At 34.0% G+C, this 26,276-nt stretch overlaps 3 protein-coding genes and 1 pseudogene across 3 annotated transcripts; 2 read left to right on the top strand and 2 right to left on the bottom strand.

The window, feature by feature from the left end:
* Positions 1–199: 199 nt before the first annotated feature.
* On the top strand, positions 200–4,198 carry LOC111899677 (calcium-dependent protein kinase 26-like; annotated as a pseudogene).
* An 837-nt stretch (positions 4,199–5,035) lies between these two features.
* LOC111899678 (pre-mRNA-splicing factor ATP-dependent RNA helicase DEAH10) lies at positions 5,036–8,610 on the top strand. The gene is made up of 12 exons (XM_023895535.2): positions 5,036–5,205; positions 5,292–5,338; positions 5,692–5,772; positions 5,885–6,101; positions 6,194–6,605; positions 6,693–6,896; positions 6,992–7,152; positions 7,256–7,441; positions 7,553–7,784; positions 7,853–8,052; positions 8,147–8,281; positions 8,393–8,610. The coding sequence occupies exons 1-12, from the start codon at positions 5,084–5,086 to the stop codon at positions 8,574–8,576; spliced, it is 2,181 nt and encodes a 726-aa protein (XP_023751303.1). The 5' UTR covers positions 5,036–5,083; the 3' UTR covers positions 8,577–8,610.
* A 1,722-nt stretch (positions 8,611–10,332) lies between these two features.
* LOC111899679 (uncharacterized) lies at positions 10,333–11,839 on the bottom strand. The gene is made up of 2 exons (XM_023895536.3): positions 11,413–11,839; positions 10,333–10,734 (listed from the first exon to the last, which is right to left on the bottom strand). The coding sequence occupies exons 1-2, from the start codon at positions 11,590–11,592 to the stop codon at positions 10,561–10,563; spliced, it is 354 nt and encodes a 117-aa protein (XP_023751304.1). The 5' UTR covers positions 11,593–11,839; the 3' UTR covers positions 10,333–10,560.
* Positions 11,840–23,273: 11,434 nt separating this feature from the next.
* On the bottom strand, positions 23,274–25,068 carry LOC111899680 (protein THYLAKOID ASSEMBLY 8, chloroplastic). The gene is made up of 3 exons (XM_023895537.3): positions 24,738–25,068; positions 23,871–24,232; positions 23,274–23,754 (listed from the first exon to the last, which is right to left on the bottom strand). The coding sequence occupies exons 2-3, from the start codon at positions 24,228–24,230 to the stop codon at positions 23,353–23,355; spliced, it is 762 nt and encodes a 253-aa protein (XP_023751305.1). The 5' UTR covers positions 24,231–24,232; positions 24,738–25,068; the 3' UTR covers positions 23,274–23,352.
* Between the last annotated feature and the right edge of the window lie 1,208 nt (positions 25,069–26,276).

Genomic DNA, 26,276 nt, shown 5'->3' with positions numbered 1-26,276 from the left:
GTTAACGATATTAGCAAAAAAGGACCAACAATGTAACTGTTTAAACCATATGGATACAACTTATCAATTCTCCAAAGATTGGACCAAACCTACTATTTTTACCAAACCACAAGTACCATTTTTGTAATTTACTCAATAAAATATATACATTTTTGTAGACGTAGAAGTTCAAGACTCGAGAGAAAAAGAAAGAGGCCAGGGAGACGGCGTGTCAGCTCCGTCATAAAATCTTTCTTTGTCGCCCACTCCGATCATTATTCGATTAATTGTCAACGACAACAACAAGGGGAAGGATCGAAATTTCTCGTACAAAAAAATCATAATTCCTTTTCCATTCAAACACACCCATGCACCCAAAAGTACATTCATAATCATTTCCTTCTTCTTCCTCCGACGTGATTGCCATTTTCATTTCCCTCGTTCAACCGGTAGTTTACTAGATCTGTACTCGCCTTTCCTCTTATTAATTACCCGTTACATGCATTCGTACATGTTCATTAATCAAATTTCAAGAATTTTTTTATATGATCTCTGTCAAGAATCAGTCCATGCGTCCTCCTCACATGGGTTTTTCCTCAATTAGGAAGATTCATAATGTGTTTAATGAATGATAGACTTTTCGTAATTTCAAGATTATTTCTCCTACCCGATCTCTTGCATATAATAGATTATCTTCTTAATATCTATAATATAGCATTTTGAAGGCAATCAATTAGGGGTAGGGGTTTGCCTTTTAGATTGTTGATATCACAATTTTAGGATGTCTATGGCAAATTGGTAGTAAATTGCATTTGTTTTCAGTAACATCGATGAGAATAGCATGGTGTGTTGTGGCTAATTGGGCAAATTGGTAAAAAAAGTTATATTCCGTGCAGTAAATTTGATGAAAATAACATGTATTTTGTGGCTAATTGGGCAAATTGGTAGAAAAAAATGTTTCTGTGCAACAAATTTGACGAGAATGGCTTGTATTTTCGCAAAATTGTTAGGCAATTATGTTCATTCGTAGTAAAATTAACAACAATAACATCTATATTGTGTCTAACTAGTTGAAAACTATGCTTACTTGCAGTAAATTTGATGAGGATAAAATGGGATGAGGAAGAAGCTGAAACTTTCATAACTATGGCAGAATCTCAATTGTTTTTATGGGCAATACATGTCGCGGATATTTTGCAGTAAGAATCAATCAAAGCTCCAATAATCCCCAATCCCGATCAAGTTCCAAAGAAAACCCTTCTTTCCCTAAATCTAACACCTCCTCAAACCCTCAAAAATCGGGCATCCAAAGAGCTCCTGAAAAAGGATTCTAATTCCAATTCCATTCTCAATCCCAATTCCAATTCCAATCCCAGTTCTGAGTTTGTACTTAAAGAAACCACCATGAACCACCACAATACCAACCAGGCTTATTCTGTTCTTGGTCATAAAACTGCCAACATTCGGGATCTTTACACATTAGGTCAAAAGCTTGGTCAAGGTCAATTCGGCACAACCTATTTATGCACTGAGAATTCAACAGGTATAAACTACGCATGCAAGTCAATTTCAAAAAGGAAGTTGATTTCTAAAGAGGATGTGGAGGATGTTAGGAGGGAGATTCAAATAATGCACCATTTAACAGGGCACAAAAACATTGTAACAATAAAGGGAGCATATGAAGATACTTTGTATGTTCATATTGTAATGGAGCTTTGTAATGGCGGAGAATTGTTTGATCGGATTATTCAAAGAGGACAATATAGTGAAAGGAAAGCAGCTGAATTGACAAAGATCATTGTGGGTGTTGTTGAGGCATGTCATTCACTTGGTGTTATGCATAGAGATTTGAAACCAGAGAATTTCTTATTGATTAATAGGGATGATGATTTTTCACTCAAAGCAATTGATTTTGGACTCTCGGTTTTTTTCAAACCAGGTGAAGTTAATAGAAAGTATTACTTACAACTTACCCTAAGACCTTTAATTGATTGCTGACTTTTGTGTGTAATATTAAAATTAATGGGATGGTTTTTTTAGGTCAAATTTTCAAAGATGTGGTTGGAAGCCCATATTATGTTGCACCTGAGGTGCTTAAAAAGAGTTATGGTCCTGAAGCAGATGTGTGGACAGCTGGAGTCATACTTTATATACTTCTAAGTGGTGTACCTCCATTTTGGGCAGGTATGTTATGTAATATGATGTATTGTTGATTTTTTACTTAATGGGGAGAAAACTTAATCTGCTAAGTTATATATATGTGTGTGTTACTTTCCTAATTTAGTCCTAACTTTTTTATTTTTTATTTTTTGTGTAGAAACACAACAGGGGATATTTGATGCGGTGTTGAAGGCTCATATTGACTTTGAATCGGACCCATGGCCTCTTATATCAGATAGTGGAAAGGATCTTATACAGAAGATGTTATGCTCTCAACCTTCAAAGCGCTTAACAGCCCATCAAGTCCTATGTATGTTTACTTATCTTTCCTCCCACACACGTTGACAAGGGCATTTTCGTCTTTTACACAGACAAGAGACCGAGAAGGAGTCCCTCTTTTTTGTCTTTTATCCCATTGACATTAGTCTTATTCCCAATCCAATACACACAAAACACTTTTTTGTTATGTTATTTTATGTTATGTAATTAGAACAGGTCATCCATGGATATGTGAAAATGGGGTTGCTCCAGATAGATCACTTGATCCTGCTGTTCTTTCTCGTTTGAAGCAGTTCTCAGCAATGAATAAGTTAAAGAAGATGGCTTTAAGGGTACATAATTTAATAATGTCTACTAAGAAAGAATATGAAAGTAGAATGCTATAACTGGTTAGAATCTTCAAATTACAATGCCTTAATAAGGAAACAAAAAAGCTAAGTGTACAATGTGCGATAAAAGGAAATGAAATTAAATGTTATGATAAACAAATAAATGAAAGTATGTTGCTTTTTCTTGTATGCTGACAGGTAATAGCTGAAAGTTTGTCAGAAGAAGAGATTGCAGGTTTGAGGGAAATGTTCAAGTCAATGGATACAGATAACAGTGGTGCAATAACATTTGATGAACTCAAAGCTGGTTTAAAAAGGTTTGGTTCAACATTAAAGGATACAGAGATTCGAGATCTTATGGATGCAGTAAGATTAGTATTTATCTAATCACTTAATAAAGAAAGTTACAGAAATAACCATTTATTTGTTTTTAATAGTCTTCTACTTTTTTTTTCCTACTACAACATTTTACTTTGAAACAACCTATACCCCATTATAGCAATGTCATACAAATACAAAGCAATATTCACTTTGGCCATATCATATTCATATGTAGTGAATAATGTTTATAAAAATTTCAAGATTATCTGATGTATGAGTTTATTATGATATGATTTCAGGCTGATGTGGACAACAGTGGCACAATAGATTATGGGGAATTCGTAACAGCAACCATGCATTTGAACAAACTGGATCGGGAGGAGCATCTTGTTGCAGCATTTAGGTATTTTGACAAGGATGGAAGTGGATATATTACAGTTGATGAGCTTCAACAAGCATGTATTGATCAAAATATGACTGATTTTTTTGTGGAGGATATTATTAGGGAAGTCGATCAAGATAATGTAAGTCCAAAAAAAAAAATGAAAAATAACAAAACTGGTTTCTTTTTGGTTAGATTGTTTGTAGGGAATAGCAACGTACTTTTCTTCTTTTACCAAAGATAATGTAACAAAAGATGTGAAGGACCCTCTCTCGTTTGTGCAAATGACGCGAATGCCCTTGTCTTGTTTTATTTGATTTCATTGGAACATCGGAAAGAATTTGATAATTTTGTGCAAATTTCTTTTAGGATGGGAGGATCGATTATGGGGAATTTGTGGCCATGATGACAAAAGGAAATGCAGGAATTGGAAGAAGAACAATGCGAAACAGTCTTAATATCAGCATGAGAGATGTACAACAAGGGGATCAATAACATCTCCATAAGTATATACACACATTAACTTTACAGATACCTTAAAACGTAATTGTTTACTGATTGATTCAAGAATTGCTTACTAGTGGATCAAATGTGACTGAAAAGAAATTGATGAGTTGCAGGATAAAAAAAGAAACTGATTTTGTATGCTACTTCAGCTATCAAGTCTAGTGCAGATGTTTATATGTACATCCCTGGTGGATACACACAAAAAACACACAATAGTTCTTCATAAACATGGCAATGTATATTTACGAGTTCTTTTTATTCCTCATTAAGTCTTATATGGTAAGTAAAGTGGCTTATGATGTCATAAAATGCTTAATCATGAAGTTTATTTCTTTTCTAGACCGAATAAATTGCCCGAAATAAAAATAAATGATCATTTTATTCTTAGATTCAAAGAAATAAAGTTTACAATATCTATTGACTTTAACATGAATACAAGTTTGGAGGAAAAAGGATAGGCAAATAGATACAAGAGTTAATGTATTCATACACTAAGTTTTTTTTTTTCCTTAAACCTAATTTAGTAGTCATTGTGTTGAAGTTAAAAACAAAAACAACCATATACACATTTAGGTCTTCGATGGGAGTGTTTTTTTTTACAAAATTATTTTTAATGAACATGTTATGTATCCAAAAGCTTTGTTTTTTGTATCCCTAAGATTTTGATGAAAATTTTATATCAAATTTTGGAAGTTAATGGAAATAAAAACGAATTATAGTCTTTATGCCGTCAAGAGGTTAGCATGAAATGACTAAAATGCCCCTCGTGTGAGGAGCATTAACGGAGCAACCAAAACGGTAACCGAGACAGAGACTAAATGGGTTGTCCAAACATGCAATAGGGACCATTTGTGACAAAATCTAGAAACTGAGACTAAAACTGCAAAATCTACCAACCAAAGGGACTATTTCTGTAATCACTGTTTAAATAATCAGCATCCACTTCAAACACTCCCCTTGTTTAACCGGTTTAAAAGCTACGAATCAAACTTCAAACCTAATTGTTCCGTGTTTGTTGGGCCCGGTCTGCGACATGTCCCGGTTTATAAAACCAAATTTAAACCCTTTGGCCGGCCCTCTTTCGGTTTATAAAACCACTAAAACCCCTTATTCTCTCGCCTGGGAGATGCCTTCCATGGCTACCGGAGACAGAAGAAACTTCAATCCCAACAGCAATGGCACCAACAATCATCCTCAATTCGTACCTAAACTCCTTAACGGCGATCAGAAATCCGACTCTTTTGCCAGGTCCATTTCAAACTCTCACACAACCAAATACGCTTTATCTCTTTGTTAATTAACGCATTCGAAATGCTGAACTAATATTCTCTCAGGAGACAGAAGATTGAGCAACAGAGAAGATCTTTGCCTATTGCTTCAGGTACACCTGTTCGATACAGCACACTTGATATGGATATGCTCCGCTTTTAAATTTCTTTTGCCCCATACAACAGTTTAAGTTCCTACTTGTTATTTGAAACCAAATTTGCTGTAATTGTGTTAATCAGTTTCTATTTGAAGTTGAATTAGTCTCTCATCTTGTAAACGTTTATGAAAAGTTGTCAATCGCACTGTAAGCTCGTTAGAGCTAACATCTCCTTACCAATTTTGTTTACTTAGTATGATTAAGACCTTATGCTAAAGATTTCCAGTTACTATTAGGATACCTTTTGTTCTTCTTATTGTTATGTACGTTAGAGGCTTTTCTCACTGATCAATTGGTAATTTGTTTAGTTGAGAAAAGACTTGTTGAAGAAGTCAGGAAAAATGATACCTTGATAATTGTTGGTGAAACCGGAAGCGGGAAGACCACACGTGAGTAATCTCTTCCATTCTAGGTGTTGTTTCTTGTTGACTTAATGAACTCAACAAGAACATGACTTAATCCATTAAGCTATATACGAGTGTTTCATTTTCATTCTGACAGAGTTGCCCCAGTACTTGTTCAATGGAGGGTTTTGTCGCGATGGAGGAACAATTGGAATCACTCAACCAAGACGTGTTGCTGCAGTAACTGTTGCAAAACGTGTAGCTGAAGAATGTGGTGTTGAGTTGGGCCAAAAAGTTGGGTACTCCATTAGGTTTGAAGACATGACCTCTACCTCGACAAGAATCAAATACATGACAGATGGATTGCTATTAAGGTTAGCATATAATCCTGCATTCTTGTTAACTAGAAAGCTAATGTAATCTAGTACCATATTAAGCTGATAAAAGGCTACATGTATAATCACAGGGAAGCACTTTTGGACCCCTATCTCTCAAGATACTCAGTTATAGTTGTTGATGAAGCTCATGAGAGAACAGTCCAGACAGATGTGCTTTTAGGCTTGCTGAAAGATGTACAAAAGAAGAGATCTCAAAAAACTTTTAGTGAATCTAATAACAATGGAACACTGGTGAAGGAAGAAAATAATGGTGAAGGTGAAGGTAGCAGTGTTAGTGTTGTGAAGCCACAATTAGTAAGAAAGTTAAATCCATTAAAGTTAATCATCATGTCTGCTAGTTTGGATGCACGAGGGTTTTCAGAGTATTTTGGTGGTGCAAAAGCTGTTCATGTTCAGGGGCGGCAGTTTCCAGTGGATATTCTGTACACCACCCAACCTGAGACAGATTGTTTGGATGCAGCTTTGGTTACAATATTTCAGGTTTTTTCTTTTTTCTTGAAACTAGTAACAGGAGTTGATACTTGTTATTTTTGTTAGCTTTTGACAACTTCATTTTGTTTTTATTAGATACATTTGGAGGAGGGGCCCGGTGATATACTTGTATTTTTGTCTGGTCAAGAAGAGATTGAGTCTATTGAGGGTCTTGTGCGTGAGAATCTTAAGAAACTACCTGAAGCCAATCAGAAAGTCTTAATCTTGCCATTGTTCTCTTCTCTTCCATCAGAGAAGCAAATGAAGGTTTTTGCTCCTGCTCCTGTTGGATTCAGAAAGGTACACTACACTCTATAAAACTGGTTTTGTTTTGCTTTTTCTTTACACAAATAATTACTTTCCTGAAGTTGAATTGTTGTGTTTGTTACTGGTAGGTAATACTGGCAACTAACATTGCTGAAACATCTGTGACAATACCTGGAATTAAATATGTTATTGATCCTGGATTGGTGAAAGTGAGGAGTTACTCTCCTGATAGTGGCATTGAGTCTCTAATTGTTGTTAAAACTTCAAAAGCTCAAGCTCTTCAAAGAAGGTTAGCACATTGATTTCACATCTACATCTATAGAGACCAAATATAACAATAAAGAAAAAAGATGGAAATGTGATTGGAATTTAAATTTTTTCTAATGTTGCAGTGGGCGTGCAGGGCGTGAAGGAGCTGGGAAATGCTTTCGTCTTTATCCAGAGAGCAGATTTGAGGGACTTGATGATTCCACAATACCAGAGATCAAAAGATGCAACCTTTCTAATGTTATTTTGCAGCTTAGTGCTCTTGGTGTTGATGATATACTTGGGTTTGACTTCATGGAGAAACCAGATAGGTAAATGCTATGAACAATTGAAAGTACATATTAGTATTGTTTTGTTACTTGTTAGATAACTGGATTTAGGTGAAGATATTGTTATTACTTATTATTGATTGATGAATGCAGGATGGCTGTGATTAGATCACTGGAGTTATTATACTTGCTAGGTGCTTTAACAGATGAAAAGAAATTATCAGATCCAATTGGACACCAAATGGCACGTCTTCCATTAGAACCAAATGATTCAAAGGCTCTTATTCTAGCTTCTCAGTTTGATTGTTTGGAAGAAATGTTGATAGTTGTTGCAATGCTATCAGTTGAATCCATCTTTTATGCTCCTCGTGACAAGTTAGAAGAGGTATTATTGCATACATTACACCATTTTAAATTTCATTATTTTAACGGATTTTTATTTTGTTTTTCCAGTCGCGAACAGTTATTAAATCATTCTCGAGCCCTGAGGGAGACCATATTACTTTACTTAATGTTTATCGTGCGTCTCTTGAGTTTTTAGAGAAGAACAAAATGGAGAATAGTAAAGAAAAAGCTGAAAAGAATCTGAGGAAATGGTGCAAGGATAACTTTGTTAATAGTCGTTCCTTAAAGCATGCTCGTGACATTTACAAGTAACTAAATTCTCTTTTTTATATGTTTTTTTTTTGTCTTCCAAAAATACCCTTATGTATTATAATAAATATATAATTTGGTGGGATGTTGCAGTCAAATCCGGGAAAATGTAGAACGGATGGGGCTTAAGATAAGTTCATGTGGAGATGACATGGTTCCACTTCGTAGATGTCTTGCTGCTTCTTATTTCCTGAATGCAGCCCTGAAGCAACCTGATGGAACCTACAGGTATTATTTATTATTTAATTAATAATAATAATATTACCATTTTTTTTTTAAAAAGTTAATTTGACTAGAAATGAATCAAGTGTTTAATGATGGATGGAATGGGAAATACAGGGTTTTGGCAAATGGTCAGATTGCGGAGATTCACCCGACTTCTGTTCTACGACGTGCAAAATCAGAGTGCATAATATTTTACAATCTTGTTCAAACAACGCGTAATTATGTGCGCAATGTTACTAGAATTGATTATTTGTGGTTGGCAGAACTTGCCCCTCAATGTTACGCCTTGAAGGACTAGACCCATGCCATAATAATATTAACACATTCTGACATTGTTAAATTGTGCTTACTAATTAAGGTTGCGTTTGTTACTCCATAGGATAGGAGGGGCTTTTTTTTTTTTTTGATGAGGGTATTCATGTCTGTGCGCTTTGTTCCTTGTAATTTATCAACAACATATTTGTTCAAGGGTTGTTTTCTTCTAATGTTTTAGAAGAAAACAACCCTTGAACAAATATTTGGGGTATGTAAGCAAAGAAACAAACACAACTATGTAAATTATAATAATCAGAACTAAATTACAAGATGACAATTTATATTGCTAAATTAATAGTTTAGTGGTCAAGTTAATGAACCATTGAAAATACACCCTCACGACTACTTGATCATGAAAAATGTTTTCATAGATCGTCAAAAAAAGGAAAATTGTGGGGGGGGGGGGGGGGGGGGGTTTGGGATTTGCTTGTTAAAAACAACATACATTTTTTTTTTCAGTTTATTATTATTATAAAAATATTTATGGGGTACAAAATATCAACTTATCTATCTGGTACTAAAATGCAATAAGTTGATGGTAAGTTATTTTTTTGCTGCCTAAACATTCAAAGTGTTAAATAACAGTATGAAGCTACAATAAACTAATAAGTTAAATTGAAACTACTTATGCAAATATACTTTTGAGCGATACCAAACTATAATAAACTAATTTATATAAGTGTAAATGTCATTGTAACCCAACCAACTATCAGGTTCTATTTTAAATGGTCTCATGTTATTTTTTGGTACTTAAAAGACATAAAGTTCATTTTTACCTGCTAAAAAGGGACATTGACCTGTAATTACCGGTCATAACGTGTTGTGGCATACCATGTGCATTTTCATCATCAGGCTTTGACGCTGACAAGACGTCGACATGGCTTTTCTATTGTTATTAGGTTTTTAAAATCTTAGAAATTTTCAATTATTATTACATGATTTTTTAAATATTAAAACTACGAATTCGAAGAATATGAAAATAGTTCTTGAAGAGCATTCATCAACTACCACCTAGAACCACCACTCTCAACCACCATGTGCCACCAGCAACCCACTACCACCATGAATAGAGAGAAGTGCAAGCTCTTAGAATCCAAAGTCCACATAACCAACAAATCCAAACTACAATTGCAATAACAACATATGCATCCGTAACTACATCTAATCGTTCATCAGGTCGTCCGGGATCTTGATAAAAAATTTAAACAGAAAAACATTAAATAACTTGAAATTGTGAGCAAAACCCAAATCGGAAACAAACCCATGGATCAGAAATCGGAACATTCTTTGTATGTCACCACCAGACATATCTAGAAAGCTCTACTCTCTTTGCTTCGATGGAAAAAGCAACAAATATCTAATTAGAAATATCTAATTCTCGACAACGTTGATGATTTCATCTACGTACTTTTAAATTTAAAAAAAAAAAAATCCCCATAAAGAGCTCACGAAAAGCCTCAAAGCGATTCCTCTTCCTCACTCCTTATACTTCAGTGGAATCTTCCCACAATTGCCTCATAATCAGATATATCTCTGAAATCTAAGTATCTTCGTAAGTGAACACCACCGGCGTCAGCTTGTGGTGATGCTATTCGGTTGGATTCGAGCATCCTGGTCAAGAGCTATGATAGAGCCGGTATTATATATGGTTCTTATAGTAGAGTTGGGCGATGGTGAATGATGAACTGTGGTTGGGTGTGTAGAGAAAAAACCATTTGAGTACAGTGACACTGTGAAAGTAAATAAAATTGATAACATTGCAAAAGTAGAATTGTTGTTTTGGAATCTATGATGATAACTTTGCTTACATCTTGTTCATTTCCCAAAGTTCCAAGACTTTTTTCATACGTAAGAGTGAATCAAATTAGCATATTAGATTTGATAAAACACGAGACGTATGGTCAAATAATCAAATTTGTACTACATATACATAACCAATGACCCTAAGAAGATATAAAAAAATGATGTCACTTTTTGGCCTTTGAGAACCTTAGGCATCGGTATTTCTCACCACTTACAGTAATTTCAAGGGCCCCATCTTGATTATCTTGATTGGATGCTGTTCCCATCAACACACTCTTCTCTTTCTCCAGGTTCTCTCTCTCCATCTTCAATCTCGCTTCTTGTCTAGCAATTTCTGCCTGAAACCAATAATTCATCAACATACTGAACCTAATGCTTTGTATCAAGACTTTAATGCAAGATATACCAACTTACTTTTATTGATTTTGTTTATTATAGCATCATAATTTCCTAGATAAGCAAAAAATTGGAAGTACAATGCTATGATTGGGTAGGTTTTTCAGAGTACAATGCCTTAATAAGATAAAAAGTGAGAGTACCAATGTTGTGTAATTGTAATAAAAAGAAATGAAAAAGTCAGATGCTATGATACACAACAAAAAATGACAGTATGTTGCCATTTCTGGCTTTTAGCCCTTTAAAGAAATAGGTGAAAATCAGCTATATGTTTGTTATATATTGAGGAATTCCATGGATTCTAGGATGGAATGTTGAAATCCATTGGCCAAAGGAAAGGAATTCATCTTCAACTAAACTGTAAACTGACCCCAATTGTGTTCCTCAAATTTTACCCCTGTATCATCTTCTAAATCACCTCCTCATATATCAGATACAGTAATCATCTATGAAGAAAATCGAGTTTCATTCATTGAATTCTACCACAGTTTAATTTTAGTTACAATACTAATAAATCTATTCCAAGGGTAGGGTTTAGACAATTACTTGATAAATCTGAATATTAATTTGAAACAAGCAAGATTAAGATGATGAACGACAATTAAAGAAGGAAACCGGACCTCGCGACGAGAGAGTTCGGCTTTCCAGGCTGCTTCACGTTCGGCTACCTCCCGCTCACGCTCTTCAATGTAACTCTGCATCTCTCTCTCCTTCATGATTCTGTCTTGTATGTCTGCATCCAAAGCTTGCTTCAGTTCCTCTACGAATTTGTCCACCACCGTTTTTATCCTCAACGACATCTTCAACGATGATCTCTCGCTCGCTCAATACTTGATTGTTACAACAGCTGGTGACGAAAAATGAATTCCAAGTATTAGAACACAATCCTGATTTTGATTGAAGATTGGATTGATACTGTTTGTAGAGAATCAGCAGGTTGTGATGATGACGATTCGAAGATTCAATGGCAGGAGCTTAGCATACACCGAAAGTTTGGAATTTGGAGGAGCCAAGAAATGCTTGAATTGGCAAGGAAGCCAAAGGGGGAAATGAGACTATGAGAAATTCCTCTTTTACACATTACCACCTCCTACTTAATTTTATTTATAACTGAATCCCTAATCTATAAATATTGTTACCAAAGAAGTGGTCTCGTTCACTTATTTGTGCAGTCATTATGTGATACCAAATAATCAAAATCAAATAAATTAGTATATACATATATAAAATTCGCAAAAGATATTTTTTAATGTGTTATTGTTTAAAGCCTATATGCAACGTTTTCTTTATATATTTGTGTGTTATAGTTCTTTACGTCTTTCTATATGTTGGAGTCCTGTATCTCTCCATAAAAGCTCATTTGGAGAGTTACTATGAAACTACACCTATATCTTACAATATTCACACTTTCATCCGCTTAACACATCATTCTCTGATCTCATCGAGCATCCGTTCTAAGAGGAGTGTTAGTGTATGGTGCTATATTGTCCATTATATATATATATATATATATATATATATATATATATATATATATATATATATATATATATATATATATATATATATATATATATATATATATATATATATATGAGTTGGCATCCGTACCTTCATTGCTTAACACATATTTGCATGATTTCATTGAGCCTATTTTAGAGAGTTAATATGGGAACAAGAGAGATGTGAAAAGATAGCATGAGTTTGTTAAGAGCATACAGTGTGGGTCGTGTTGCTTCTTGTTGTGGCTGAGTTGGCAGCCCATAACGTCGTTATAACATCAAAAACACCACCACCCCTTCTTGTTACATCTTGTTGTGGTGCTTCTTGTTGTCTTCATGACAAGAAGAAACGTGATCACCTATTGACTGCCAAATTATCTCTCTTTATATCTCTCCTCTTAACATGGTGTTATAACACTATGAACACCACCCCCTCATCTTGTTGCTTCTTGTTATAACATCACTTCAAATTGTCCATACCATATGCTCTAAAAGAAAGAGAGGAGAAAGAAATAAAATTTACTTTCATACCCTTTTATTTCCTTCCTTCTCTCTCAATCATCCCAAAGGTGGGAGAAAATATTTAATGAAAAATAAGTCTTTTTTTTTTTTTTTTTCACTTCCAATCATTCCATTTTTTTTTGTTTCTTAAATGAAACTCAAGAGCACATTTTATTTTATTTTTTCTTAAAAAAAATCCAAACTCAAGAACATCATTTTCCTTCCATTCCCCTCCTTACAAAAATTTAAAAAAAAACACATTTCTTCATATTTCCTCTTATTTTTCCTTCTATTTTCTTCCTTTAAAAAATCTCAAGAACAACGTGTTAAATCCAATAGCGCGCGGGCCTATGAGTACATTTGTTTTATTATAAATTATAATTCTAGTATATTAGGCTTCTCTTCAGAGAAATTTTAATTATCATCAGTACTTCAATATTGTTATTGGATTTTACCAACGAAAATTAGACGCACACAAAAGATACGAGAAGCTAAAACGAAAATAAAAGAAAACTCACTGGTATTGGTATGGTAGCCGTAATGAACACGTTATAATTAGACAACGAGGGTGTGTTTTGAATTTTTATTGAGATGCACATGTTTCACTTTCGACCCTTAACTTTAGCAAGGGCCCAACCACAATAAGTTCTTAGCCTCTCAATTTCCTTGCCAACTTTTCCCTTTTCCTTTTTTCTTTTCAAGCATAAATCACCTTGTTTTTAAAATATTGTCATTTTCTTCATCTTATTTTTATACAAAATTGAGTCGACAGTCGACACACCAACAATTTTCTTGGCTTTATTTGAGTTTTCCAGAAAAGTAAATAAATTTGCTAATGCTTATACTATCAATATAATAATCTAATTTTGTTTTATAAAACAGTTGATTTTGGACGAACTTGCAAAAATATCCCTCTGGTTAGGGTAGTTTTGTTTTATAAAACAATGATTGATTTTTGACAAAATTGCTGCTTTGTTAAAAAGTTATAAATTTGATCCTTTTAAGGTGGTTTTATTGTGGATTTGGTAAATATCAAAATTAAAAATATCATTTTACTCCATTAATTTTTTTACAATTCTCTAAATATTTATTAATTACTAAAATAAAAAAATACCACCACCCTCTCACTCTTTCTTCAAAGCTCATCTCCTTTCCATCATTTTCTTTCCCTTCATAGAGAATAACTCCCCACCACCACCAACAACTATCACTTTTAATTCATTCTCAAGTCTCGTCTCTTTCTTCAAAACCCATCTCCTCCCTTACCATTCTCTTTGTTGGAAAATTGGTGTTAACCAATTTATAAAAATAGGATTTCCCTATTTTTTAACACGTCCAAAATGGATTTAATATGAATGATAAATTAATTCTTAAAGTAAAGGTGTTGAAAGACGTAAATAAAAGAGTTTAATGGGTGGGAGAAACAAAAGAAAATTTCAAGGACCTTTCTTGCAAATATTTTTTTCTTTTGTAACCGAAACTGTAATTAATATTACAATTTAATTACACATTAACACACATTAATCTTTATGATTAGTAGATGTGTTTAAATGGGAGGTTATAGAATGTGTAGTTGTTAGGTGCATAAATTGCACCTTTTCATAAGCTAATTTCATGTTTATTTATAGCATTGCATTGCATTTTTAGTGTAATATTCATTCATTTTGCATTTAAGGACATTATCGAGGATCTATCGATATTTCACCATTTTTGTGGATGTTTCAGGGTGATTTGAAGTTTGGAGCATGCTTAGGATGGTCAAGGGAAGCTCTCGGTGAAATTTCGGAACCTTCAGAGCTAAATTGAAGAAATGAAGAAAATTGGAGATTGGCTATCTTACGGTTCATTACACGGCCCGCGCTTTGGCAAGGCATACGTTACGCGGCCGTGTTTTGGAAGCTTTTCAACACATCAGGATCATTACACGGTCGTGTAATGACAAGGCATACGTTACACGGGCCGTGTAACGTGATCTGATGGAATTTCAAAATCTTAACTTCCGATTTATCTACGGTTTTTGGGACATTCAAACACAAATTCGACTTGGAACTTCAAGGGGGCGATTTGGGGAGTTCATATCATCATCTAACACTTTGGAAACACTTTAATTTGCTTTTTGTAAGTCAATTTGAAGTTTAAACTTGTTTGATTTGTAGTTTAACCTAGACATGTGTGGTTGATTTTATTATCATTTCCAAATCTGAATTCTTAAGTATGTGTTGTTAGATTGTAACTTGAACTTGATTTGTGTTTAACATCTAGTAATCTTTGATTTGATCTTAATCACGTGTTTGGTTTATTCTCTTTTTCACTTGATCAATGAATTAGGGTTTTTATCAATCTACTTAATCAAATTGTAAAATTCGTATATGTTTTATGATTTCATGTTAGTAACATGCACTTAACTGATTGTAATTGAATCAAACTGAGTGTAATCATAGATTAAATGTTCATAATCCCAAGCTTATGAGGAATATTGAATATTGTTGGTAATTGTTGCAAGAACTTAAAGTCATTTAATGATTTGATGAAAGAGCTTATTTGAATTAAATCAAGTAAATGAAGTTTTATTTGAAGAACATGTTTGAATAAAACAATTTTTGTCAACTTGGATATTAGAGTTTATTAGTATCTAAATTACCAACCTAGATAGAACATAATCATATTCATTTTGTATCTTTCAACATAGTACATGTATAAGAATCAGAATCGGAAATGTATTTCTTTTACTAAGTTATGTTAACAATCTTGTTTATTTATGAAATTTAAATCTAGTTTAAACACAATCCACCGTTTTAATATTATTTGTATTATGTGTGAAAATATGGCAAGATAAGAAGTTTTGTATTCCTGTGGACCGACCATGCTTACTCTATACTATCTTTAGTATAAGAAATAACAGTGACTTGAACTTTTATTAATATTCTTTATCCCATTATGTGTTGGTTTGACAGCCTAACAGTAATATAAATACCACTACTCTACAACCATTTGAAGCCACCAAAAGAATGCAAGAAAACTCCCTTCTTCCCCACTTCATCTACATTTTCTTCTTTTTTCTAGCTATATTGAGGATATAATCCAGGCCTATTGAGGGTTCAGGTGGTCTAAAAGAACCACTTCAAACTGTTGTATCCTGGGAAACAAACACCCGGTAGCGGGCAAATTTGTTTCAAGGATAATGTGTTAAACATATGCCTCAATATTTCTATTTTCTTGTTTGTTTTCGTACATTACCAGAATATTATTCCTACAATCTTAAAACAAAATTCATTTGTACGAATCGAACTAGAAATCAGAAATAATTTTACTTACATTATTTTGATATTGTACGATTTTCATAAGAAAAAAGGATTTTTTTTGTGATTTTGAAGCACCTTTGGTCATTAAGTCATTAAGACATGTATTTGGTTTTAAGTATTAGATTTTTTAGCTTCGGTACTAATTCTATTAAGTACGTAATGGGTTAAGAAGCTAGCTTAACTCAAAAACACAATTTACGTGTTGCTGTGAAATGCTCTAATCTGTCCCAATATTTGAAAAATCATAACTTAATCATGGATGCTCATTTTTGGTTGAAACTAATTCTCAAAGTTTGGTATATGAGTCTAATTCGTTTCATTAATTTTGGCCGAAAGCTGTAAACAACTCTAACTAGGGTGAAAAATACGATTTTCACTAACTGGTTAGATTTTAACAGCTATGATACACAGTTTTGTAAAATTCATAATATATTGTAGAAAAATCGTATGAACTTGTGAAAGTAGTCCCTGGAAAGCTAAGAGACATGAATGTTTGATTATGAACTTAGATTTCATTTTGACAAGTGTAAGTGAGGCTAAAGTAGTCTTGAACAGACTGCATTGTTTTGTCAAAAAAAAAAAACTTCAATTTTATGTAAAAAAAAGCTTTGGAAATCAGAAAATAGCTTGGCTTTACTTAAAAACATCACATTTTAAATAGTTTTGTTGAAAGAAACATTAGATTTTCTAATATCATAATTTATGTATCAGTTTTCTGCATGAGAAATCAAATTTTAGAATTTCTGCATCAGAAATCAAGTTTCATATTTGTTCAAATATAGATTTTTAATTATGTTGAGTTTGTCCAAGCAAGCGGCAAACATATTTTCTAGAAAATAGAATTCTAAACATTTATGTTTAGGGTATAAATGATTTCGGAAATGTCACTATCCAAAGTGGAACGGTTTCGGAAGTAAACTCTATAGATGCTAACTCCATTGAGTGGTGGATTGATATGGTGCTACGCGCCATGTGTGCTAAAAAAAGGGAGCGACTCAAGAATTATAAGGTTGTCCAAGTTGAGGCAAAAATTTATTCTTGAAATTGTGATTCTAAACACTTAAATTTGGTGTTTAAAACATTCCAGAAATGGTATAACATAGAAAAAAGCTAACACTTAATGATGTGTTGTATGTTCCATAGAAGAACTTAGTGTTTGTATGGTTTTTGAACAAACATGGATTTTGTTTGGTGTTTGAGTCCAATAAGTTTGTACTAACCTAAAAAAGTATGTTTGTAGGCAAGGTCTGTGAGGATGGTGGAATGTTCAAATTCCATATATTGGCTAATGATCCTAATATCAATGAGTTGGATAACTCTTCCGCTTACTTGCTTAAATTTCTAATGTGTGACATGCTAGATTTGGACATGTTAATATTGACACGTTAAGAAGGTTAATCAAACTTGAACACATACCTCACTTTCATATAAGTCAAAATATAGATGCAACACTTGTTGAGTCAAAATTAATACACCAATCATTCAAGTTCGTTGAAAGGACAACTAAACCCCTTGGATTAAATCACACAAATGTGTGTGATATGAAGTTGAATCCATATAACCGTGATATAAGTACTTTATCGCTTTTATTGACGATTGCATTAAACTTTGATATGTTAATTTACTTAAAAATAAAGATGTACAAGTTTAAACCGTAAAAAAGTTAGGCTGAGAATCATCTCAACAAAAAGAGTAAATGTGGATGTGAATATGCATCACCATTTGACGATTTTTTGCAAGTCATAGTATTAAACATGAGCTTAAGGCATCTTATTAACCATAACAAATGGCATCACCGAAAGGAAACATCATATATTAAATGAAATTATGAATGCCATGTTGTTGCTTATGTTGTGGATTGCCACACTCAATGTGTGTGTGTGTTGGGGGGGGGGGGCTGTGTTGTCAACTAATTACCTTTTAAATAAGGTAGAAGTTGTGTTGTCATCTTACAAATACATTCGAATGTGGGGGTGTAAATGGTGTTATACCTAACCTAATGATTGTAAGGATCGGACACTAGATTGTTGGTTGCATTTTTATTGGTTATACACAAAACAATAATGTTTATTGTTTTCTTGTACACTAATGGAATCAAAAAAATGTATCATACTTTGAAAAGTGTTTCCATGTCTTGATAAATAAAAGACAAGTGCTCCAAAACAATTGGGCACAAAGAATCCTCTCATGAAGTAGAAATGGAGGAATAAATAGATCATGATGGAGTAAAAGGGGACAAGTGAGAAATCATTTGGAGATGATTTATGCATATATATGGTTGAAACAGAGCCTCAAACTTTCAAAAACGAAATCACTTCCTTTAACATATCTCAATGAAAAGAGGCAATTAAAAGTGAAATGGATTCTATATTACCAAATCACACATGAGAGCTAGTGGATATACCTCTATTATGTAAACCACTAGGAGGAAAATGAAAGCAGATAGATCCAATTAATATGAGAATCGGTTAGAACATAATGGTCTATGATTTCAATTGAAATATGCACCGATTTCTTGTTTGTAAATTTAGAATCAAATGATACTTCTATACTCCAAGAAGCTATTTCCATTAAACCCAATAATACTGGTTGGAATTCATCAAAACAAGATAAAGGTTTTGGTGAATATTAACATATTCATTATGAAGTTGAAAGCACTATGAGTGGAAATATGAGTATTCTAAATTTGGAATCATATGATAGTTTCTTAGAAGATCATATTGGATTAATTTGTAAAAACTAATAACGGTTCTCTCGGTTGAACTATTAAGCTTGAGAAATTACCGTGGTTTAGTGGATTTCTAAATGAGAAGTAAGAGATGATGACATATTTGAAATACATGTTTGGATTACAAACATAAGATCTCTTGATTAATTTCATTTTTATGCTCTTATAATTATATGTGGTTTAACTTCTCAAAATTTGGAAGCATATCATTCTGATATGAAACTAAAACCTCTAAACATAGATTTAGAAGTATAAATCTACATGGAACTGCCAAACAGTTATCTTACCCGATGGAAAGTAATAAAATGTGTGAGTAGTAAAGTCATTATATGATTAGCATTGGAACAACGGGTATCAAAAGTTTGAATATGTCACTCAACATCAATCGATGTGATTAAATAGATCCATATAAATGGCACTTTAAAGTGATATTCTATTTTATGACATAGTAGGATCCTTGAGACAGGATGCCTAAGAATTTTACATGTAGATGGTTAAAGCAAGAAATTGCATGGAAAAATGCGATATGTGCAAGGAAACTCATGTATGGAATGTTCATAATTACATCCGGCCAATGTTATTGTGAATTCACAAATACATGTAGTACATATGCTTATCGTATTATGTTGACACAATTATGCATATTAAATAGTGGTAACTATGGTGTAAGAGTAACCATATTGATAATGGTCAACATTTGTTGGAAAATGTAGGAGAACAAATTTGCAAGTTTATCCAATGATAGGTAATGAAACTAAAGGGCTTTGTAAGTTCTTGGGAGACGTCCCATGATAAGCCAATATCTCTTATATATGTACATGGTGAGTCTAGACATATTTTTCAAAGACATAACACCATTCAACAATGACTCTCAAGATGAATTATCTTTAATGACTAAATAAAGTCAAAATAAGATTGCAGATCTGTTAACGAAATGCTTGGAATGAGAGGTCATTATAAGGAATGGAACTAAAACCTATGGATTAATAAGTTATTGCGAAGGAAAACCCAACCTACTTAACTGGAGATCCCAAGATCTAGGTTCAATGGGACAACCTACTTGCATATTACATTTGTGAATCACTGTGGGGGGTTAACCCCAATCCATTCCTAAAACAAACAGTGATGCAGGTTAAGCTTATAGCCGAAGATGATAAGTTGGAAATCATCATGCATTAGTTTTTAATGATTATGATGGAATCACCTATGTGAGAGAGAAGTGGGATCACTTCAAATTGAATTGTATGACACATTTCCAAGAGCTCTTACAGAACCAGGTAAGTGTCCATGACTATAACGGACACATCAATGAGAACCTAACTAGGTTAGGGAGAATCATGTGAGACACATATGGATTATTTACACAAACGGCAGAACAGTTCAAGGACATCGAGTCTATTGGTCTGCTAGTAAAATAAATATGTATCTTAAGGGAATGTTCAAAGGGTAACACCTACCTATTCTATGCATGATTCAACCGTTGGATTTTATCTAGGTAGCTTGAAAATGCTTGATCAATTTTCATTCATGTGGGGGATTGTTGGAAAATTGGTGTTAACCAATTTATAAAAATGGGTTTTCCTCATTTTTTTAACACGTCCAAAATTGATTTAATATGAATGATAAATTAATCGTTAAAGTAATGGTGTTGGAAGACATAAATAAAAGAGTTTAATGGGTGGGAGAAAGAAAAGAAAAGTTCAGGGACCTTTCTTGCAAATATTTCTTTCTTTCGTAATTGAAATTGTAATTAATATTACAATTTAATTACATATTAACGCACATTAATCTTTATGATTAATAGAGGTGTTTAAATGAGAGGTTATAGAATGTGTAGTATAAATACCACTACTGTACATCCATTTGAAGCCACCAAAAGAATGCAAGAAAACTCTCTTCTTCCCCACTTCATCTTCATCTTCTTCTTTTTTTAGTTATATTGAGAATATAATCCATGCCTATTGAGGGTTAAGGTGGTCTAGAAGAACTACTTTAAACTATTGTATCCTAAGAAACAAACACCCGGTCGTGGGCGAATTTGTTTTAAGGACAATGTGTTAAACACATACCTCGGTTTTTCTATTTTCTTGTTTGTTTTCGTACATTACCGGAATATTATTCCTACACTCTTTCCCTGGAAACACCTCCCAACCACCAACACCAAACACCAGATCGGATACGTCATCACTGTTATTGGCTTTGGATCTATTACGCCCATGCACATCGAATAAGCTACCTTTGGCCATCACCGCCTTCACCAACACCCACCTTGCACCACCTCCGATCAAACCCTATCTCTCTTTCTTCTCTCTCCATAATCGCAAATATACAAAGTGTGTGGGCGGTTTTATGCTTCCTCGATGAGTAACACAAAATACTAAATGGAGAGAGAGAGAGAGAGAGTATCTCTTTCTTTTCAATATTTATTAAATATCTAAAAAACATTATAAATAAAACAGAAGGGTATAATAGTCTTTTTAGTTTGAACATAAATTAAATGCACAACAAAACTGCTTTAAAATAACAAAATCCATAACTTTTTAGGGTAAATGTCACTGTAGTCCAACCAACTTTTCGGTTTTGTTTTAAAAGGTCCCTTACATATTTTTTTGGTAGTATAGGTCCTTAAACTTAGAATTGACTTATTAAAAAAGGTATTGAATTTCATTTTTCCCGGTTTTACCGGTTAAATTTGGATTAAATGACATTTTTACTTTTGGAGTAATAAAAAAAGGAATTAAAACTCTCTCTCTCTCTCTCTCTCTCTCTCTCTCGTATCATCAACACGAAGAAGACAGATCGACAACCACATCCAAATTCCTCTTGTTTCAGTGAATCCGTATCGTGAAGCCAAAATCTAAAACATGCATTCACTGGTATCGAATTCACCTAAATCGGAGGCTTCATCTGAATCTCCGAATCAGAGGTCCACCGACCCCAATTGAAACCCTTCCCTTTGTTGACCGCTCACCTGCTAAGTTTCATCTTCATCGTCTTCTTTGTTTCAGTTCAGATCCATGTAAGTACAAAAGTAAAAGAAGTCGGTGGATCGTTCAGAACCAGACCATTGTTCTAAAGGCGATGTCTCTCCCTCATCTCTTTCTCACTTTCTCCTTCACTACTAGATCACATGAACCCTACCAATTTCAAATAGGATTCAAGCTCATTAAGCCACATCCCTATAAATATCCTTACCTTACCAAAAGACTATGTTGCCACAGTGACCAGAAAATCACTTCATCGATTTCAACCACCCTTACCAAACTTCAACATCCGTCTCCCCATCTGCACCTTCACCACCTAATCAATCAAGATACTTACACCCTCAGAAGACAATCTAGCCACTAACAAACATCATCTCCATTATCAAAATTTCTATACTAACCACACACCCTCAGAAGACGTTGTTGTCAATAATGGGGATCCACATGACGATACAATGATAATGAAGGAAAGTACATCGACTGATGCATCAGGTTCCATCGGAGAAGAAACCATAGCCATCAGAATGGTTGGAATCTCTGGAATGGAAGGACTCATTGAGCTCGCTTGAGAGTCAATACCCATTTCATTGATTCAATGTAAGAGGTTAAAAAGTTGATACTCTTTGAATCGATTCTCTAGTTTGATCCCCAAAGACTCTATCTTCATAGCCACCACTGAGATTTGTTTTTCATAGATCTGATCGGACCCTGAACAATCAACGAACAATCACTTGCAATGGCAGAGCCGATGAGATGGACTGCCGACAAAACCCAAAAAAATAAAACTTATAGCCATAGAGTGCATCTGTAGAGTCCCAATGAGGTTCCAATCTTAAGTTGTTTGAGGAAGATGGGTGGTTGGATTCTGTGAACGGGGAGCAACAAAAAACTATGTCGAAGAAGAACAAGATGAAGGATTTTAGTTTTATTTCTTTTTTTTAGTGAAAAAATCATAGTCATTAAGGAAACCTGAAATTACAATGTTGATGTGGGTGACACATCAGCTTCAAACGTAGAGGTGACATAAGCAACCGGTTTTCAACGGTGAAAGGGACCATTTAAACCAGTCAACACACACTTTGTGACCCTAAAAAGCAAAAAATTAAGTTTAGGGATCATTTAAACCAAAATCAGTAAGTTGGTTGGGCTACAGTGACATTTACCAACTTTTTAAAGCTTTGGACTTCTGCCGCATAAAATAGAAATCACATAGAAAATTTTTGCAATTGTCTTGGTTTTATCATCGTGCTTTGTAGAACTTTCAGCCTATTTAACATGTTTCATTTAATATTAGTTTTTAAACTTAAATGGTTAAATTTACAAGCTCTTGTGAATCTATAAAAAGTCCAAATGGCAATACATATATATGTAGGGATAACATAAACCCATTGAAAATTCAACGCACCATTTGAAAAGCCGCATTTCCCTTTCCCGTTTCTATTAAGTCGTTATCTCTATACTAAATAACCAAGAAACACTCATATACATGATATATCTTATCAAATTAAGTATTTCCCTATTAAATAAAAAAGAAACAAACACCCTAACTAGTGGCCATCTCATCTTGCTCATCTACATACTCAATAGAATCACCATAATATTTCCAAGCTTCTTGCCTAATACTTTCAGAAAGGCTCCTTTCTCCTTTGGATTCTAAATAACTTACTAATAACTTAAACGTTGATCTATCGGGCTCACAACCAACCTCTTTCATCAACTCAAAACAATCCATGGCAAGTCTAGTGATGTTGTAACTCATCAAAGTTTCCAAAAACAAATTAAACCCCTCGGTTTTACCCTCTAATCTACCTTTTTCGGTTTTTAATTCAAGAAAAATCATATCCACGTCATCATACATGTTATTCTTTGCCAAAACCGATATTATTTCTGCGTATAATGATACTTGTGGTTTATACCAATATTCCTTTTTGATTTCTGCAAAAACCTACATCAAGAATAGTGAATATTATTAGATATGCATAACATGGGTTCAAATTGAAATTGAACATTTTCAAATGACCAAATTAGAAAGAAGGTTTATAATTTATGAATTCAACTGACCATAAGGGCAAGAACGGAATTTTCTTGGCGAAGAAGTTCACGGAGGATGGCCATCATATCAAACTTGAGTAATCTACTAAACTTGGAATCAATAACTTGTTGTTTTTCTACAGATTTTGGAGCTCTTTTGAGTGCTTGAATTGTTTGAATGGCTTCAATGCTAAGATTCCTACCTTTTTGCAATGGTTTCCTGTTCTTGCTTCGGTCTCTCATTGTTACTCTCATTGGAATCCGGCTACATGAACTTCCTCTGCCCGGCTGCCCGAAATCAAGTGTCGGGCAGTTTGGAAGTCCCACACAATCTGTAAAACTCATTCTTGTTTTTATGGATACATTACAACTCACACTTGTGATTGCCATGCCTGTATTCAAACTCACACAACTTAAACTAATAACATCATAAATTTTATTAACTTCAATAATTATTTAGATAATTTCTGATATTCATGCACATGTTCATGATCATAAACTTCTTGCTAAAGCACACAACCATATTCAAGCCCAAAATGATAACAATTCCCGACAATTCCTTCAAGATTGCAACCATTAACAGTTTCTACAAGAGTGTTAAAGGAAAGATTCAAGTAGAATCAGTTAAAACATGACCTAGCCATAGGAAACAACCCGAAGCCTTCTACAATAGCAGAGAACTTTAAACTATAATGAATAGACTATAGAGCATCATCAATGAGCACCAGGAAACCCAAAATTGAGACACTTCTCTCAGGCATTTTATCGAACAGCTTGTGTGCCTTTCTTGCAATCATTCTTTAAGCAAGAATTATAAAAAGAAAGCCAGATTGGTTGAGCAAGAGGTACTAGAAATAAATTGTTTCTTACTAGAAACAATAATTTGAAATTACTTACAGTTACTAGTGAGTTTGATGTCGGATTTAGTATTGGCTTTAGGGATGCGTGATGGAATAGAAAACAAGAAGATGAACAGGCCTTCTCCTACTTTCTGTGCGTCTCCCTTCTAATCTTTGATTTTTTAACCCCTAAAATCGATAGTTGCAGTTCAAAATCAGGAATCGATTGTGGAAGCAAATCGACGAAAGAGATGGAGTCGACGGTGAGGAACAGATTAGGAGACGAACAAGCCAAGTCGAAGGAGAAGAAGCATGATGGCGGTAATGGTCGATGGAGAAGCAGCGATGTCAGTATATTTGATTACAGGTTAAAAAGGCCATTCCGGTCATTTTACATTCAAAATATCGAGTTTTAAAAGGTGTTTGTGATTTCCTTATTTTGAGAAATCTCCGAAAAATCCCAAAGTTTTGGCGAGTTTATGATTTAGTCATAAATTACTTTTTATTAACGAAAAATATCAGAGTACCGGTTAATATAATCAGTTTGACCCTTTTTTTTTTACCTATTGAGCTGGTAATTGCTGAGTTGGCATCCGACTTGGCATGCCATGTCAGCTTCTTATGTTTAACATAAAAATTTTGATACATTGGAACAAAAGGCTTCAACGAGGATCGAACTCGCAAGGTTGAATACGAAAGACAAAGCATTAACCACCAAGCCAAGACGCAACAATTGACAATAGTTCTTCAAATATATTTATAAATCTTAATACCCCTATGGCCCCATCAACGACACATTGAATCTGGTATCCTCCCTCTATCATCTCTAATCTAACCCACTTAAAACCCTAATTCATTTACAAACTTGAGAGAGACAGCCGACAGATAAGCTCCTTCATCGTTCAAACAATCACATATGCGTCACAAAGCAACAAATTAAGTGATTCAAACCTGGAATTTCAACACCTGAATCTGTAAATCTTATCTCTAAGGTGAGGGTCAATGAGAGTGAGACTGATTTTCGGGGTAGAGAGGGAAAGAGGGTTCGTAATGCTGCTATTGAGTCTGGGTTATTTATGCTGAGCGATTCAATTCAAGTTATGCTAAAATGACGACATTTGCATTCTTTCTCCGCCTCCATCGACGCCATCTGTATTCTTTCTTCTTTTTTTATGAGTTTAAGGTTTGATGTTAATGGTTAGTGGTGGTCAGGTAGTCGACCTTTAAACCAGGACAAATTTTTCGATGGTGAGGATGGGTGGTTGCCAGATTTGTCGTCGGAGTTGACTACATAGTTGAGATTAAAGAATTGGATGTTGGAGAAAGACTGAGGGAAGAAGAAAGGTTAGAGGGGAATTTTGCAGGCCATTTAAAAATTATTTCTTAAGACTTTATAAATACGTTAAAGAAATAATATCAACAAATGTCTCTAGTTCACATGGTAAGGCATGGTTTGTGAGTGGGTAGTCAAGTTTTTGATTCCCTTTACCGTTTTTTCCCCAAAAAATCCAATTTTTTTTACTTTGTAAATTAAAGGCATGCTCCCTGAGATGCCACGTCAGCCCAACAGTCCAATTGGCAAGCCACCTCAGCAGGT

Source organism: Lactuca sativa, chromosome 4 (genome assembly GCF_002870075.4).
Source record: "Lactuca sativa cultivar Salinas chromosome 4, Lsat_Salinas_v11, whole genome shotgun sequence".
NCBI classification, from domain to species: Eukaryota; Viridiplantae; Streptophyta; class Magnoliopsida; order Asterales; family Asteraceae; genus Lactuca; species Lactuca sativa.
This window is presented reverse-complemented; position numbering and strand designations above follow the sequence as displayed.